Here is an 18,807-nt window from a genome sequence, read left to right on the forward strand (position 1 = left end):
TTTGATGCTTAGAACTCTTAATTAGTTCATTATCTCCTTTTGGCAGGCTGTGGGACAAGAAGGAATAAATCTTCAACACAGAGTCTCAGGATCGTTGGTGGGACAGAGGTAGAGGAGGGAGAATGGCCATGGCAAGCCAGCCTGCAGTGGGATGGGACCCATCGCTGTGGAGCGACTTTAATCAATAGTACGTGGCTTGTGAGTGCTGCTCACTGCTTCCGAATGTAAGTCCTGCACATTGAGAATGATTGGGGGTGAACAAAGTGCATTGATTTTTGCACTTTTTTGTTTGTGAAATAGATCATGAATTTTGAGAGAGGTGAGTTTAGTATAAATTAAGAGATAATGCGTTCATCTCAAAATGCTGTAGAATATCATTAACTTTAGTTAAAGGTCTGTAAATGTCTGTAAATGAGAATCTTGTCAAAGTACATTATTGAACATAAATTATCCATCAGTAAATACACAACAGTTTGTCAAAGGAAGCAGGAACTTTAAAGTCATCTATGTACTTTGAACTTGAAGTGACAGAATAAGAGCTGAGTATTCACTGAGTATCTCTGTTAGAGATGGAGTTGAGCAGATTGTAGGTTTGATCTCAGTGGGGAAACTCCATGGAGAAAGAAAGATAATTAAAAATTATTTAATTTAGAAGTAGCAGACTAGAGAATTGAACAGATTGAGTAGCTATATTACAAGGAATGGAAGACTTTTCAACCCAGTGTCAAAATATCTGTATTATATACAATAGTAATGTTTCATTAAATTATAGTGTGGCCTTCATGGTTTTTAAAGTAATGTGTATATATGTAGGCACAGGACAGGAGGCATAGGGATGCATTTTGTTCTCTTATTCTGTACAAGGTTTCTTTTCATATGTTCTTTGGTGTCACAGATCCCCCAAAATATCAAAAGACCTTAGGATCTGAAGTGGATGACTTGATATATAAGAAAATGTGGCATGCTGGTCTCCACATTATCTGACTCCTCAGTCTTATTCTCAGATTGGGAAACATTTATTTCTGTAGGCAGAAACTATTATTTTAAAAAGCAAGACTTATATTGACACTTGCTGGGTAAGTTATTAAATTGGTAGTATAGTAAACTGGAGCTTATTCTTTCTTCCTCCCTAGGTATAAGGACCCATCCAGATGGACAGCTTCATTTGGAGTAACAATAAACCCTCCAAAAATGAGAAAAGACCTCCGGAGAATAATTATCCATGAAAAATACAAATACCCATCACATGACTATGATATTTCACTGGCAGAGCTTTCTAGCCCTGTTCCCTACACAAATGCAGTACATAGAATTTGTCTCCCTGATGCAACCCATGAGTTCCACCCAGGGGATGAGATGTTTGTGACAGGATTTGGAGTACTGCAAAGTGATGGTGGGTATCTGAACTGAAACTTAATCATAAAAACCTAATTTAGCTTTCAAAGGCATTTAAAGAACAGTATTGTTATGCCAAAGTAGGTTCATCACTCATATGAACCTGAACTGAGCCAGGATCTGTCATTTTCAAGATGCATAAATTCCTTTCTCACCTAGGTTACTATTGATTCCTACTGCTACAGTAATGATGCCAGTAAGGTGTCTGAAAGAGCAAATATATCTCCTAGCCCCTGAACTTTTTACTAGAGAATTAGCCACTTAAGAGATTTTGGATCATTAATATACCCAATTGTGAAGATCAGAGAATCATAAAGCCACTATATTCCCCAAGTAAAATTTCCTTCTAATCATGAACAATGGAGTAGAACTTACTTAAACAAGTTGAGTTTCTTTTCTAGGCACCTAAAAATTTTCATTTAACCTGGGGAAAATTCTGTTCCCAAATATTACTGCATCTAAAACATGTGTATCCTATGTTTCCATATTACCAGCCTATCTAATAATTATGAAACTTTCTTCAGGTTTATAAAATCTCTATATATGTACAAGTATATGTTTTTCCCTATAGGATACACTCAAAATCATCTTCGGCAAGTACAGGTCGAGCTTATAGACTCTAAAATCTGCAATCAGCCTCAGGTTTACAATGGTGTCATAACTTCTACAATGTTATGTGCTGGCTCCTTAAAAGGAAAAAGAGATGCATGTCAGGTAAGTGGTATTACCTGTTAGTATGCAGCATAATTATTTATTCACCTTTTTTGAAATAGCTATGGAGTTTCAGAAAGTTGCAAAGATATTGCAGAGGAGTCACATGCCCCCTTCACTCTGTTTTCCCCCATGGTTACATCTCACACAACCAGAGTACAGTATAAAACTGAGGAAATCAACAAAACAAAGGGTGTGTCTTTGTCTATAGCATCTTGCCATATGTAGAGATTTGTGTAACCTCCACTTCAGTTAAGACGGGAATTATTTCATCAGTGTAAAGATCTACCTTATGACTAACTCTGCCTCCCTTAACATCTGGCAATCTCTAATTTGTCCTCCATCTCTATACATTTGTAATTTCTAGAATGTTAGGTAAATAAAATCATATGTTAACTTTTTCTGGATTTACATTTTCATTTGTCTATTAACAATTTTGACTATTTGGAAAATTTTTAGTGGTTCCTCTAAGTTATGTGTTTACAGGAGTAGCTTATAACAATGTACTGCTATTGACATTAGTTTAGTGGAGTATAGAGTAGAAAACATATTTTCCCTTATGTCTCTTTAACTTCTGTGATTATAATATTAAATATTATTATATATAAACATTAAAATTTCCTATGTTGAGAAACACATCAGAGAATATTTTGCTTTAATTGCCAAAAAACTGGAAAACTCTAGAGAAGGAAAGTTTATTTACTCATAGTTTTTGTTTTTACCTTTTTTCTGACTTGCTAAGATTTCTGGGTTTTTTTTTTTTGTTGTTGTTTGTTTGTTTGTTTTTGGTACTGGGGATTGAATCCAGGGACTCCTTACAACTGAGCTACATCCCAGCATTTTTCATTTTTTATTTTGAGACAGGGTCTTACTAAGTTGCTGTGGCTGACCTCAAACTTGCATTCCTCCTATTTCAGCCTCCCAAGTCACCCTTCTTATTTTATTTTTAATCACTTCTGTTAGAAACTCCCTTCAGCAATTATTTTAGTATAGGTCTACTGCGACCAGTTCTCTTAGATTTTCTTTGTCTGCAAGTTTTTGTTTCCCCTTCATTTCTTTTTTTTTTTTTTTTGTGGGGAGGGGATGCTGGGGATCGAACCCAGGGCCTTGTGCTTACAATGCAAGCACTCTACCAACTGAGCTATCTCCCCAGCCCCTCCCTTCATTTCTTAAGCACAGTTTTTCCAGATAATAGAATTTGGGACTGACGGTTCTTTTCTGTTAGTTAGCTTTTCATCCCAGTGGCCAAAATACTTGACAAGAACAACTTAGAGGAGGAAAAGTCTATTTTGGGCTCAGGGTAGCAGAGGTCCCAATCCATGATCTGCTGACTTCATTGCTCTGGTCCTAGGTGAGCCAGAAAATCACAGTGAAAGGGCATGGAAGAAGAAGGCTGCTCAGTTCATGGTGGCTAGGAAGCAGAGAGAAAGACAGGAGAGGGCAAGGCATAGGTAACCCCCAGGGCACACCCCCTTTGATTACTTCCTCTAACCAGGCTCCTCCTGCCTGTAGTTACCACCTAGTAGTTCATTCACACTCTCAATCCTTCAGATGGATTATTCCACAGATAAAGTTACAGTTCTCATGGTCCAATCATTTCCTAGAAGCTCCACCTCTGAAACTTGCTGCATTGGGGATCATGCTTTTAACGCATAAGCTTTTGGAGGACATTCCACATTCAAACCATAACATTTTCCTTCAGCATTTGAATCATGACCTCTGTGACTTCTGGGAGGAATATGCTGCTGTTAATTGTTCTTTTCCTATAGATGAAGGTATTGTTTTTCTCTTGTTATGTTCAAGAGTTTTCTTTGTCATTAGTTTTCAGAAGTTTGGGTGTCTTGGCATGGATTTCTTTGGGTTTATCCTGTTTGAGTTTCACTCAGCTTTTTGAATCTGTAGGTTTACAGATTTGGGAAGTTTTCAGTCATTACTTTATTTTATTTTTTAATTAGGGCTTTATAATTATACTTAGTATTTGGGTTTATCCCAAAAAACTCATGCATGCATGGAATTCGATTTCAGTTCATTATCTCTTCCTTTTCCCTCCCATCCTTCTTCTCCTCTCCCACTCTCCTTCCTCTACTTTACTAGACTTCCTTTTGCTCATCTATTTATTTATATTTGATTGGTTGTTTCTCCCTATGTATAAAGGTGAAGTTCCCTGTGTTGTATTTATATTCACACAAAACATGATTTTTTAAAAAATATGTTTTTAGTTGTTGATGGACATTTAATTAATTAATTAAATGCAGTGCTGAGAATTGAACCCAATGACTTATCTATGCTAGGCAAGCGCTCTACCACTGAGCCACAACCCCAGTCCCATAATACGATCTTTAAAGAATTTATTCTTCATTGCTTGCCCTTATCCAGTCCTCCACTCTGCCTCTCTATCTCCTTCTGTACTACTGATCTTCTCTTTATCTTTCTGAGATCCTACATTCCCTCCTCCTTTCCTTTATTTTAGTCTAGCTTCTTCTTATGAGAGAAAATATTTGACCTTTGACTTTCTGAGTTTGGCTTATTTCACTTAGCATGATATTCTCCATTTCCATCCATTTATCAGAAAATGCCAGAATTTCTTTCCTTTTTATTTAGCCATTATTTCTTTGAATACTTTTTTTTTCACCCCACCTTTTTTCCTCCTCTTTTTCTGGGACTTTAATGACAGTAATGTTAAATTTTTTGTTATAGTCTCAGAGGCTCCTGACCATCTGTTCATTTTTATTTTCACCCCATTTTCTCTCTGTTGTTTATTCAGATTGGTTGATTTCTTTGATTCTGCCTTCAGGTCACTGCATCTTTCCTTTCTTATTGTCATCCTGCTGTTAAGCCTATCCATGAAGCATTATACTGTTTTTTCTTTTTTTAATCTCTTTTTAATCTACTGTTTCTTTGCTGAGATTTCTTTTTTCATTTTTCTCAAGCATAGTGGTAATTTTTTCACTGAGATTCTTGATGGTTGCTTTAAAATCTTTGTCAGATAATTCCAACATCTGGATCATCTCACTGTTATTGTCTGTAGATTGCCTTTCTCATTAAATTTGAGATTTTCCCAGTTCTTTGCAGGATGAGTGACTTTCAGATATATCCTGGACATTTGACTACTATGATTCTACACGTATCACACATTAACTGAACCACTGGAGCTCAGGCAGAGTATTGTAGGACTCCAGAGCTTATTAAATTTTCTATTTTAGCTGACTTCTGTGGACATAGCATTGGCAAGAGGTGAGAGAGGTGGAGGGAGGCATTGCCTCATTCCCTACTCTTCTTCCTTTGACCCCCAGCTGGGGGACTAACCTTACGATTGTTGCCTTAAAGGTAGAATCTCAGACTCCCTGCCACACTTTCTCTGATAACATTCTGACTGGGAACACCTTGTTACTGCTTTGCTATGGCCTTCAATGACTTCACAGGGCAGGGAGTTCATTACTACCCAACAGCTGTGAAAGTTCTGCCTTCTCAACTATGTCAGCATCACCTAAGTGGGAAGGAGAGTTATACGCATTATTACCGAGAAGTAGTCTGTTCTCCCCATTTGCCACCAAAGGAGAGGTAGGGGAGGGCTGTTTAATCCTCTGGCAGTAATGAAAATCTGGTTCTCTATCAGCCTACTCTGCCATCAGTGTGGTGAGGCCTAGGCCTTCCTATAGCCTGGGAAGCATGTAGATCTCCTTACTTGGCCTTTGCTGTCTGCCCAGTCTTTCCAGGTTGCCTCCCTTCTGGTTCAATGACTAGAAAGTGCAGAGTTTTCTTGGCTTTTATTATTTTTTTTTCAATCTGCACCTGATGGCAGGTTGCCAGGTTGCTAGGTTTCTTCAACTCCAAATCTAAGATATATGAAGCAAAAAGAAAATCCAGGACACTCACTGTTATATATTTCTTGAGTTCTGAGTTTCTTAAACTACTTGCCTTATTTTTCAGAATCTTTGTGCTTTTATTGTATTTATGTTGTCATGGTTATTTTGTTTTGTTTAGTTTTTTTCTATATTTAGTTTGGGGAAAAAGGATAAGAAAGTCTATTCCATCTTGGTCTAGAGTACAGACATCTTTTTTTTTTTTTTTTTTTCTTTTTATTGTAAACAAATGGGATACATGTTGTTTCTCTATTTGTACATGGCGTAAAGGCATACCATTTGTGTAATCATAAATTTACATAGGGTAATGTTGTTTGATTCATTCTGCCATTTTTTCCCTTCCCCCCCTCCCCTCCCACCCTTCCCCTCCATCTATACAATCCTTCCTTCCTCCATTCCTGCCCCCCTCCCTAAACCCAACTCCAACCCCAACACTAACCCTTCCCACCCCCCATTATGTGTCATCATCCACTTATTAGCGATATCATTCTTCCTTTGGTTTTTTGAGATTGGCTTATCTCACTTAGCATGATATTCTCCAGTTTCATCCATTTGCCTGCAAATGCCATAATTTTATCATTGAGTACAGACATCTTTTTGAACACTGATTTTGTTTTCAATTTTATAAGCTAATGCTGTCAATTTTGTATCTTTGGCAAATAGGAAAATGTTGACTTCCTTATCTCTGTACACATTATAACATCTTAGAGGGATCCAATAAGTGATTCCATGGGTATATCACTAAATGCTTCTATAATTTTTATTTTGTGATTTTTATAAACTTTAACATACTCTCTAAGCTTCTTGAGATTCCACATTATTCTGTATGCTTTCTAATCTGAATCTGTAAAATTGCATATCATTTGTTTCTACCATTTTTTAAACAAGTATTCATGCTTTTCCTCTCACATTTTCACATGAATACTGTGTCTGTTTTTGCTTTTACTCCCTCCTCTATTAATCAACTACCCGCTTCATGTATTCCTTTCCCAACTTCACCTCTGGGCTCATCATTTTAGAGATGTTCAGTTTTTTACTTTAGATTCTGTCATCCAGTGGACCTTTCCCTATACCTTGGCAAATGCTAAAGATTAGACTCACTTCACTGTGTTTAGTTTTCTGCTCTCTGGCCCTAATTGGTCCCAGGGTAATATATGGAGCAAAGTAGCTTGGTCCTACCTTACAACATTCTACAGAAAATTAAAGTCGATTCTGTAAATCAGCCTCCCAAAATGAGATCAAATAATAACATAAAAGATTCATTAGAAAATGCATTCAATCCTAATTATTTGTAGATTCCATGTTTGCAAATGTACCTACTCACTAAAATATATTTCAACCCAAACTCAATACTCAAGGCTCTTTTATGATCATTCATGGAGAGTGGTAAATATTTGTATACCCAATGTGTGTGCTTCCCCTTCATGAAGTCAAAAAAGGTCACACTGTGCCTTTTTGTTTCATCTTTCATTCTGTAAAGAAGTGTCCTTTTTATGTTCTGTTTAGTGCTACATTTTTCGTATCTTTGTACTTTTTTTCTGGTGATTTTTCTGTTTAAAATAGCCTTGAAATCTAGTACTGAAGTGTAGTATGTGAAGATTGTGATGTGCCATGTAGAGAAAATATGGATTTTAGGTAAGCTTTGTGTAGGCATGATTTAGAGTAGTGTTAACTGTGAGTTCAGCGTTAAGGAATCAACATTATATATATATAAGATATCTTTTCTTAAACAGAAATACATATAAAACATGGTTATGTGTTCATCAGTGGGCAAATACGTGGAACCATAAGTTCCTGGAAAACTAACTGTATTTCTTCTGGGATCAGTGATCAATAGCTATTAATTCACAGTTTGTGATGACTTGATAGAACACAACTACTGTGAATAATGAGAGTCACCTGCATTTTTTTTGTCTTCTTCACCCGTCAGAAAATCGTTGTTTAGATATTATCCTACACCTGCTTTTCTCTTAATGCTCTTCATCCTACTTGCCTCCAATTTTATTTGAACTACATAAAACATCATGTAATTCACATTTATAATCATCATTCAATTTTCTCAGTCTCCATTTAGAGTAACTTCCTAAAAATTTCAGAATGTATGAATGTCCTTTCAGTTTTTTATAATTTTTATAATGAAAATGTAAAATGTACACAAAAATCTAAAGAACAGCATGATGAACCCATAGGAATCCATTATTCGTGGACAATTTATTTCATCCATACCTATTCTAGTACAATCCTCTCACCCCTTCATACCAAATCTATTTTGAAGTAAGCACCAGATATCATAAAATTTCATCTGAGAATGTCTTCTATTCTAAAATGCCATCTTGATAATGATGTTAGAATTGGATGTCCTTTCCAAATTTTGCTAAGTAAAAATGATGAACCAAATTTAGCCCTGTGATTATAATATCCTACTTTCCTATGGCTGGAGGAAACATCCTTTTTTTTTTTTCTTTCATTTTTATGTCTAGTGTCCACAAGTTTTTCCACCTGCCTGGTTCTGAATATTTATATATTTCAACAAAAATCATTAATATTGGGCTGGGGAGATAGCTCAGTTGGCAGGGTGCTCACCTCGCAAGCACAAGGCCCCAGGTTCAATCCCCAGCACTGCATTAAAAAAAAAAAAAAATTAAAAAATCATTAATATCCTCCTATGCAAAGATCCTTACTTGGGTTTGCTCTTTCTGATCTCAGTGGTGTTCGGCTACCTCTTCTTTATTAAGTCATGATCCTTCTTTGGGTTCCATGATCCTGAAATATACTGATTTCCTCTTTCTACAACTACTTGTCTCTGGTTCCCTCCTTTGGTCCATCTTTATCTCCCTCTCTGTAAGCCTCAAGTTTCAGGTCTCAGATTAAAATATCTTTTTATTGTTTTATTTATTCTCACCCAAAGAAACCATCTTTTCTTTGAATTCAGTGGCCCCTTTAGTGATTTCCAAATTCACATCTTCAGAATTTAACTGTTCTCCAAGTTTGGTCTCACATTTTCACCTACTCCAAAGCCATTTCCATTTACATGTTTTAAGTTTATAGTATTAGATAAAAATTTGTATGTGTTTCTGTTCAGATTCAAGAGGCATTATGAAATGCTAACTGATTTTACATTTTTAAGTTTCTCACTTTTGTCATTATGAGTCACTATTCTTAGTGTCTTACTCTTTCATAATTAAGTTCTAGAATATTTTTTCACATTATAATATAGTTTGTTTCTTTCATCTCTATTCTTTCTATTAACAATCTAATCTATTTCTTCATTTTTACCTCCTGATGACTTTTTTATTTACCTCCTGATGACTTTTTTAAAGGCATCTTAATATTTTTTAATATCTTAAATATTTTATCACAGGGTAAGACTGTGTCTGCTGTCTCTAAAATCAATGTTAATGGCATTAGGATTTACTTACAATCAAAGCACCTATTTTAAGTGTCAGATCAGTTTTGATAAATGTATGCTTATGTAACCAACTTTACAAGTAAGATATAGAATATTCACAACATTCTCAAAAGTTCTTTAGTACAACACTGGCACCTGATAGTGATTTGACTTCTTTTTAAGTTTTTGTTATAACATGTGCCTTCCTTAATATACTCCCTGTTCTGTTTCTCACTTAACTGTTTACTAAAAATGACAGGATTTATAGGAAAAATAAAGTTTGTGAGAAAAAAAGAACTAGAGGTAGATCCTTCAAAGATTTTGCAGTTTTGTAACTGGAGCATTAACAAAACTAAATATTGATACCTTGAAAAGTAACTTGACAGACAGAATGACTAGGGGCTGGTGGTTGACTGGGGATGTTAAAAATGTACAAAAATAATACAATGGAAATACTGACTTACTGTTCCTGAGGCCTGAGCAGAGGAGGAAGTACAGGCTGCTAGGACCCAAGAACTACACAACTCTGGAATGCATCTCTTTGGGGAGGGAGCACCTGGGTACAGGCACTCTTGATTTCCTTTTTTGCAGATTAATCATATTTATTTATTTATTGAGCTAGATGTTATTTTATTAAAAAGTGTATGAATTGGGACTGCATACATACCTTAGCTTCTGCTGATATCATTCAGGTGGAACAGGGGGAATTTATTTATTTATTTATTTATTTACATTCTTTTTTTTATAGACTGCATTTTGATTCATTATCCACAAATAGGGTACAACTTTTCATTTCTATGGTTGCATACAATATAGATTCACACCATTCATGTAATCATACATATACATAGGGTAATACTGTTTGTTTCATTCTACTATCTTTCCATCCCCCACCTCTTCTCACCCCATTTTCCTCTACACCATCCAAAGTTCCTTCATTCCTCTCTTACCCCCCCCGCCACCCCCCTCTTATATATCGTCATCCACTTATCAGAGAAAACATTTGGACTTTGCTTGGCCTATTTCACTTAGCATGATATTTTCCAACTTCATCCATTTACCAGCAAATGCCATAATTTTATTCTTCCTTATGGCCAAGTAATATTCCATTCTGTATATATACCACAGTTTCTTTATCTAGTCATCAACTGAAAGGCATCTCAGTTGGTTCCACAATCTAGCTATTGTGAATTGAGCTGCTATGAATGTTGATGTGGCTGCGTCACTGTAGTATGCTGATTTTAAGTCCTTTGGGTATAGGCCAAGGAGTGGGATTGCTGGGTCAAATGGTGGGTTCATTCCAAATTTTCTGAGGAATCTCCATACTGCTTTCCAGAGTGGCTGCACCAATTTGCAACTCCACCAGCAACGTATGAGTGTGCCTTTTTCCCCCACATCCACACCAACATCTATTATTGTTTGTGTTCTTGATAATAGCCATTCTCATTGTAGTTAGATGAAATCTTAGGGTGGTTTTAATTTGCATTTCTCTAATTACTAGAGATAATGAGCACTTTTTCATATGTTTGTTGACCACCCATATATCTTCTTCTATGAAATATCTGCCCAGTTCCTTAGCCCATTTATTGATTGGTTCTTTGTATCTTTGGTGTAAAGTTTTTTTAAGTTATTTATAAACTTTGGAGATTAGAGCACTGTCTGAGGTGTGTGTGGGAAAGATTTTCTCCCACTTTGTAGGCCCTCTTTTCACATTATTGATTGTAACCTTTACTGAGAAAAAACTTTTTAGTTTGAATCTGTCCTATTTATTGATTCTTGCTTTTATTTCTTGTGCTATGGGGATCTTAAGGAAGTCTGGTCCTAAGCCAACATGATGGAGATTCAGGCCTACTTTTTCTTCTGTTTGGTGAAGGGTCTCAGGTCTAATTACTAGATCCTTGATCCATTTTGAGTTGAGTTTTGTACAGGGTGAGAGATAGGGGTTTAATTTCATTTTACTGCATATGGATTTCCAGTTTTGCCAGCACCATTTGTTGAAGAGGCTATCTTTTCTCCATTTTAAGTTTTTGTCACCTTTGTCTAGTATGAGATAACTGTACTTATGTGGGTATGTCTCTGTGTCTTGTTTTCTTTTCCATTGGTCTACCTGTCTATTTTGGTGCCAATACCATGCTGTTTTTGTTACTATTGCTCTATAGTAGAGTTTAAGATCTTGTGTTGTGATATCTCCTGCATCACTCTTCTTGCCCAGGATTATTTTGGCTGTTCTGGGTCTTTTGTTCTTCCAGATGAATTTCATGATTGCTTGCTCTATTTCTATGAGGAATGTCATTGGGATTTTAATTGGAATTGCACTGAATCTGTATAGCACCTTTGGATATATGGTCATTTTGATAATATTAATTCTGCCTAACCAAGAACATGGGAGATCTTTCCGTCTTCTAAGGTCTTCCTCAATTTCTTTCTTTAATGTTCTGTAGTTTTCAATGTAGAGATCTTTCACCTCTTTGGTTAGATTGATTCCCAAGTGTTTTATTTTTTTGAGGTTATTGTGAACAGAGTTGTTTTCCTCATTTCCCTTTCAGATGTTTCATTGCTTATGAGTAAAAATGCTTTAGATTTGTGCATGTTGATTTTATAGTCTGCTATTTTGCCGAATTCATTTATGAGTTCTAGAAGTTTTCTTGTGGAGTTTTTTGAATCCTCTAAATATAGAATCATGTCATCAGCAAACAGTGACAGCTCGAGTTCTTCTTTTCCTATTCGTATTCCTTTAATTTCTTTGGTCTGTCTAATTGCTCTGGGTAGGGTTTCAAGGACAATGTTGAATAGAAGTGGTGAAAGAGGGCATCCCTGTCCCTTTAAAATGCCAATTTTTAAAGGGAATTCTTTCAGTTTTTCTCCATTAGAAATGATGTTGTTCAAAAAAAAAAAAAAAAAAAAAAAAAAGAAATGATGTTGTTCATGGGCTCAGCATAAATAACCTTTACAATGTTGAGGCATGTTCCTACTAACCCTATTTTTTCTAGTGTTTTGAGCATAAAAGACTGTTGCATTTTGTCAAATTAATTGAAATAATCGTATGATTCTTAACCTTAAGTCTATTGATGTGATGAATTATATTTATTGATTTCCAGATGTTGAACCAACCTTGCATCCTGGGGATAAACCCCACTTGATGGTGGTGCACTATCTTCTTAATATGTATTTGTATGCGATTTGCCAGAATTTTGTTAAGGAGTTTTGCATCTATATTCATCAGAGATAGCAGTCTAAAATTTTCTTTCCTTCATGTGTCTTTGTCTGGTTTGGGTATTAGGGCGATTCTAGCTTCATAGAATAAGTTTGGAAGGTTTCCCTCATTTTTTATTTCCTGGAATACTTTGAGGAGTATTGGAATGAGTTTTTCTTTGAAGGTCTTGTAAAACTCAGCTGAGAATCTGTCTGGTCCTGGGCTTTTCTTGGCTGGTAGGCTTTTGATGCTTCTTCTATTTCATTGCTTGAAATTGATCTATTTAAATTGTGTATGTCCTCCTGGTTCAGTTTGGGAGGATCATATATCTCTAGAAATTTGTTGCTGTCTTCAATATTTTATATTTTGTTGGAGTATAGATTTTCAAAGTAGCTTCTCATTATATTATGTATTTCAGTGGTGGCTGTTATGACATTTCCTTTTTCATCATGGATTTTAGTAATTTGAGTTTTCTCTCTCCTTCTCTTTGTTAGTGTGGCTAAGGGCTTATCTATTTTGTTTACTTTTTCAAAGAACCAACTTTTTGTTTTATCAAATTTTTGAATTGTTTCTTTTGTTTCAAATTTCATTGATTTCAGCTTTGATTTTAATTATTTCCTGTCTTCGACTACTTTTGGTGTTATTCTGTTCTTTTTCTATGGCTTTGAGATGTAATGTTAAGTCATTCAGTTGTTGACTTTTTATTCTTCTCTTGAATGCACTTCATGCAAGAATTTTCCTCTTAGTACTGCTTTCATAGTGTCTCAGAGATTTTGACATGTTGTATCGTCATTCTCATTTACCTCTAATTTTTTTTTTCTCCTCCCTGATGCTTTCTGTTATCCATGCTTCATTCAACAGTGTATTACTTATTCTCCAGGTGTTGAAGTAATTTCTGTTTTTTATTTTGTCATTCATTTCTAATTTCATTCCATTATGATCTGATAGAACACAAGGTAGTATCTCTATTTTTTTGCATTTACTAACAGCTGCCTTGTGGCATAACATATGGTCTATTTTAGAGAAGGATCCATGTGCTGCTGAGAAGAAAGTATATTCACTCGTCAATGGATGGAATATTCTATATATGTCTGTTAAGTCTAAGTTATTGATTGTGTTATTGAGTTCTGTGGTTTCTTTGTTGAGTTTTTGTTTGGAAGATCTATCCAGTGGTGACAGCAGTGTGTTAAAGTCACCCAGAATTATTGTGTTGTGGTCTATTTGATTCCTGGAATTGAGAAGGATTTGTTTGATGTACATGAATGCACCATTGTTTGGGGCATAAATATTTACTATCATTATGTCTTTCTGATTTATAGTTCCCTTAAGCAGTATGAAATGTCCTTCTTTATCCCTTCTGACTAACTTTGGCTTGAAGTCCACTTTATCTGATATAAGGGTGAAAACCCCCGCTTTTCTTAAAATAAAACTCCGAAGACTTATGTCTGTGCATTAGCCAAACTGAGAACTTTTTCCTTTTCTTCTCAAGAGTTTACTATTATTCCTATTATTCTGTCTCCCCTGCCTAAGGAAACATATAAACCATCACAACTTCCATCTTATCCTAACATAACTCCTCTAATCTGTAGTCACATGTCAGCTAACTAGTATTACTAGAAAAGACTATCTCTTTCTCTGATACAAGCAGGACTTCACCTTATTCAGCAGCTTGTAATACTTTTAAATACATAGCTCCCTTCTTTAAACTTACTGCAGTTTCAGACTCCTTTATTCCTATTACGTAAGCTGATTTTGTCTCTGGCATATTCTATTTCTTCCTCCCAATCTTCTCTGTCTGTATTAGGTTTTTAAAAATATATTTCTAGCTGTCAATGAACTTTTATTTTATTTATTTATATGTGGTGCTGAAAGTTGAACCCAGAGCCTCACACATACTAGGCAAGTACTCTACCACTAAGCCACAATCCCAGCCCTGTATATAGGTTTTAGTTTTATTATTATTATTATTATTATTATTATTATTATTATTATTTTGTGGTGCTGGGAATTGAACTCAGGACCTTGTACTTGCAAGGCAAGCACTCTACCAATTGAACTATCTCCCCAGCCCCTAGTCTTATTATTAAAATTATTTATATATTTATTGGTCCCAGGGATTAAATCTAGAGATGCTTAACTTCTGAGCCACATCCACAGCCCTTTTTTTCATTTTTATTTGGAGGCAGAATCTCCTTAAGTTGCTTAGGGTCTCGCTAAGTTGCTGAGGTTGATTTTGAACTCAAGATCCTCCTGAGCCACTGAGATTACAGGCCTGTCCTACCACACCTGGCTAAAATTATGTATTTTTAAATGTCTTTATGTGGTACATCTTATTTCCAGAAGCATATCTCAGGCTCCTTGAAGGCAAATTTCATGTGTTTATACTCTTTTTATATCTTCTACAACATATGAGGGTATCAGGAAATACTTATTGGCTAATTGATTTAAAATTACAAACACATTATTTCAAATATTTTATTATTTTAGCTAGTATTTTAAAGGATAAAAAGAAAATCACAAGGAAATTAGTAACATGTAGCAGGAGAAAACATAATCTTCTGAGTTGGATTGCTATGAACTCCAGTTCAAGTTGCATAACTTGCATTTTTTACCTTTGATTTCAGCAAATACTTAATTTTTCTGTGCTTCATTTTCCTTATTGATTAACTGAAGAAAATGGAAACTAACTCTGTGCTATGTTGCAAGTATTACACAAAGTAATGAAATAAAGTGTTTTAATTAAGAGCTTCATACAATCCTAACCTTATGAGTGGTCAGTACCTGGAGGCCCAGGTTCTTGAAAAATGGTCAGCCAATACCTTGTTTTGATGATCTGTGTAGAGAAATAGACTTTTGGGGTTAGTAAAATATGAACAATTGGTATTTGTGGTTTTATATGTGAGTTTCCTAGGTTCTGCTTTGTGCTAGGCTAAACATTTTACATTCACTGTCTTAATTTTCATAAATAATAAATAATAATAATATAAATAATATTTTTAATAAATAAATAATAATTAACAAGTAAATCAGAGGTCTGAGTCAGCTTAGAAAGCCCAAATTTGCACTACTGACTCTAATACCTGCCCTTCTGATCAGTAATTAACTGCTCACACTTTTGCGGGAGTTAAGCCACATGAATACATGGGCAACTTTTACTGGGAGTTATTTTGTCAGATGTTAAAAGCACTGTTCTTGAAAGCCTTCTGTCTCAATGTCTGAATCTCCAGGTTAAGCCAATTTCCCAGGCATTGGGATTCTTCCTCTGCGTGAATACCTGACACAGGGGAGTCACTGGTGTTAGAACACACTGAAGACCTTTGAAAATCACCACTTTCATACATTCTTGACTTAGAAAAATTTTTTTAAAAATTCCTCTGTAATGAACTGGATTATGAATTGCTAATCTCTATCTTTTCCTTCAGGGTGACTCTGGAGGACCATTGGTTGGATCAGATGCTAGAGATATTTGGTACCTTGCTGGAATAGTAAGCTGGGGATATGAGTGTGGACAACCCAATAAGCCCGGTGTTTACACAAGAGTCACTGCCTTCCGGGACTGGATCACTTCCAAAACTGGTATCTAAGAGAGAAGAGTCCAGTGAAATGAAACATTGTTTTGTGTATATAGACCATTCTTAGAGAATTACAGAATTACAGAACTACAAAAGCCTTACAAATCACCAGAATCTGACCCGACTCCTTAAACTGATGCATATATTTCCTTCCTACCTCTGCTCCACACCTGAGCATCTTTTATTCTACCAGATGAACTCTGCTCAACCTGCATTCATTTGTTTTGTAGGTTTCTATCCTCAAAATTTTGATTTATTAACATAAATTTCTTGTGCATGTAAACAATTTGAAGTAATCCTGTTCATTTCTTCAACTTCTCTCATTGGAAAAAATTCCCACTTTCATTGTATGTGATAAAGAATGGAAGAAAATATAAAAAGGAAAAAAACCCTACATTTTTATGTATACAAAAATAAGTATTGTTTTTTCTTTATGGATTGTGGTAAATGTTCATATTTGTTAAAGAAGATCAATCAAAGAGAAACAGCAGACTATTCAACTCTTAAAGATGGAGAAAAAAAGGAAACTAAGAAATATAGAGAGAAACCAAAAAAGAGCTTTATTTTTATTTTCAAACAACCACAAAGATAAAAATGAGAATATTCTGTTTCCTTGTGACTTACAATAATTACACAAACTTTCTCTAATGTTCTGAACAAGTTAAAGTGAACAGTATTTATTTAATATTGCACTGTTGAAGATATTGACATAATAATAGTGAAATAAATGAATCACCTATTTGCTTGACTGTATATTAATCCATGAAGAAATGGAAGATGGGGAACATATTGTTAGTAAATTCACTGAAATAAACTTTAAAATTTGAGGCTAGAATGAAAATTCATTTGAGAAAAATTGGCATAGCTTATGTATTGAAATCATTATGTGGTTGAACAAGAGGGAATGAAGAAAGAACCAGACTAAACTATTGGCTAAAATGGCATTGACTGAATGAGATCATCAAGTGCCTTCACCTTGAAGGGAATAAAACCTGGGCATTACTGTATAGCTGTAGTCATGTACCTGAAACTGGGGCTCTGTTCTCCATTTTGAGATGATTGCATATATGCTTCCTCTGCTGTTGTTTCCAGTGTTGGCATGACTAGTGGCCCTGCTCAACTCATCTGGGCTGAGATGGGAGGATATCATAGGGAAGACATTCTGAAGTTGCCTTCTTGCTACATCTAATATAGCACTGAATTACTAGTTGCCTGGATATAAGACTGAAGACGAAAGCCTAATATTGGCCACCTTCACAACACTAGTTTTGGTAATTGTTACTGAGCCTTTAAAGACACACATTCCAATAATCTAGACCATATTGAAATGAGGACATGTGATTTGTTAATGATGAGATTGTGCTGAGTCTTCTGTTACCCTTTCCTCAATGTATACGGAACATACACTTTGTATTGTACAATAGCCACTTTGAAAAAGAATATCAGCAGGAAAAATTTGATTTTTATCAACCCAAATAACATTGTCATATGAGATGATAAAATTTAGGAACTTGTCTCTAAAATAAGATATGAAATAAAATAAGATATGAAAATCAACATGATAGTGTTATATATTTTGTGTAAACCATTTTGTTCCATATAACAAAGTATTTTGGGAAAAATTTGAGGAAAATGATGAATTTTATGCAAGATATAAGTACATTTCAAACTAAATTACTTTCAGTAATCCCTAAAAAATTGATTCTCCACGTATATTCTGAAGTTGGGCTACTAAGTGGCACCCTCAAGCTATGGGAAGATAAGGGGGAAGAAGGACATTTGGATTTAGGGATGTCTGTACCTTCAAGTAATAATGAAAACTGTAGTCAAAATTCCAAATAAGGGTCTTGCAAAAACAAGTAATATAATCCTTGCAAGTGAATTTATAAATTGCTCCTTTAAACTGGCATCTTTATTAGTATTTTCTACATTTCTATGTGTTAGATTCCAAACTAAAATAAAATATATGATAATGATTTGAGAAATTCCTTCTGCAAACAAACTTGAAGGGATTTAAATTAAAGAGAAAGTTTAGGCGTTTAATTTTATAATGGCATTACATTACTCAGAAAAATATTTTTGGCATTTCCTTTTGCAAGAAATTTGAGAAATAGAGGTTTGGATCTCAATGAAAATATGAGCATAGTTCAAGCTTTATGAGCGTAGAGAAATAGAAAGTGCAATACCGTATTTTTAAAATAGTAGATTTTCCTTTTTGTCCAGCATCTTAGTGAGGCTCCAGTAGCAGCCACCCCTCTCTGAGCTTCATGATGCTGCCCAAAGATGACAAGGAAAAGAAAGATGCGGGAAAATCAGTCAAGAAAGGCTAGTAACCAGGGATCAAATCTGGGGCAAAGCCAAAAATAAGAAGTGGTTCAAAGGAAAAGTTCAGAACAAGCTCATCAATCTGGTCTTTTTGACGAAGCTACCTATGCCAAACTCTGTAAGAAAGTTCCCAACTATAACCTTATAATGCTAGTTGTGGTCTCTAAGAGACTGAAGCCCTTCAGGAGCTCCTCAGAACTTATCACACTGGTTTCAAAGTGCAGAGCTCAAGAAATTTACACCAGAAATACCAAGGGTGGAGATGCCCCAGCTGCTGGTGAAAATGCACGGACAAGTCCAACCAACTGTACATTTGTATAAATAAACCCTTACTAAATCGATAAATAAAACAGTAACTTT

At 35.2% G+C, this 18,807-nt stretch overlaps 1 protein-coding gene and 1 pseudogene across 1 annotated transcript in view; both read left to right on the plus strand.

Annotated features, from left to right (window-relative positions):
- Nucleotides 1-16,275, plus strand: part of LOC124995015 (transmembrane protease serine 11E-like) — a 47,332-nt gene extending 31,057 nt beyond the window's left edge. The window contains exons 7-10 of the mRNA XM_047567399.1: nucleotides 47-224; nucleotides 1,134-1,393; nucleotides 1,967-2,109; nucleotides 15,973-16,275. Coding sequence (XP_047423355.1) covers nucleotides 47-224; nucleotides 1,134-1,393; nucleotides 1,967-2,109; nucleotides 15,973-16,134 — 743 coding nt within the window. The 3' untranslated portion in view covers nucleotides 16,135-16,275. The remainder of the gene's footprint in view (nucleotides 1-46; nucleotides 225-1,133; nucleotides 1,394-1,966; nucleotides 2,110-15,972) is intronic.
- A 2,117-nt stretch (nucleotides 16,276-18,392) lies between these two features.
- LOC124994277 (40S ribosomal protein S25-like) lies at nucleotides 18,393-18,768 on the plus strand (annotated as a pseudogene).
- Nucleotides 18,769-18,807: the final 39 nt, after the last annotated feature.

This window comes from Sciurus carolinensis, chromosome 10 (genome assembly GCF_902686445.1).
Source record: "Sciurus carolinensis chromosome 10, mSciCar1.2, whole genome shotgun sequence".
NCBI lineage: Eukaryota > Metazoa > Chordata > Mammalia > Rodentia > Sciuridae > Sciurus > Sciurus carolinensis.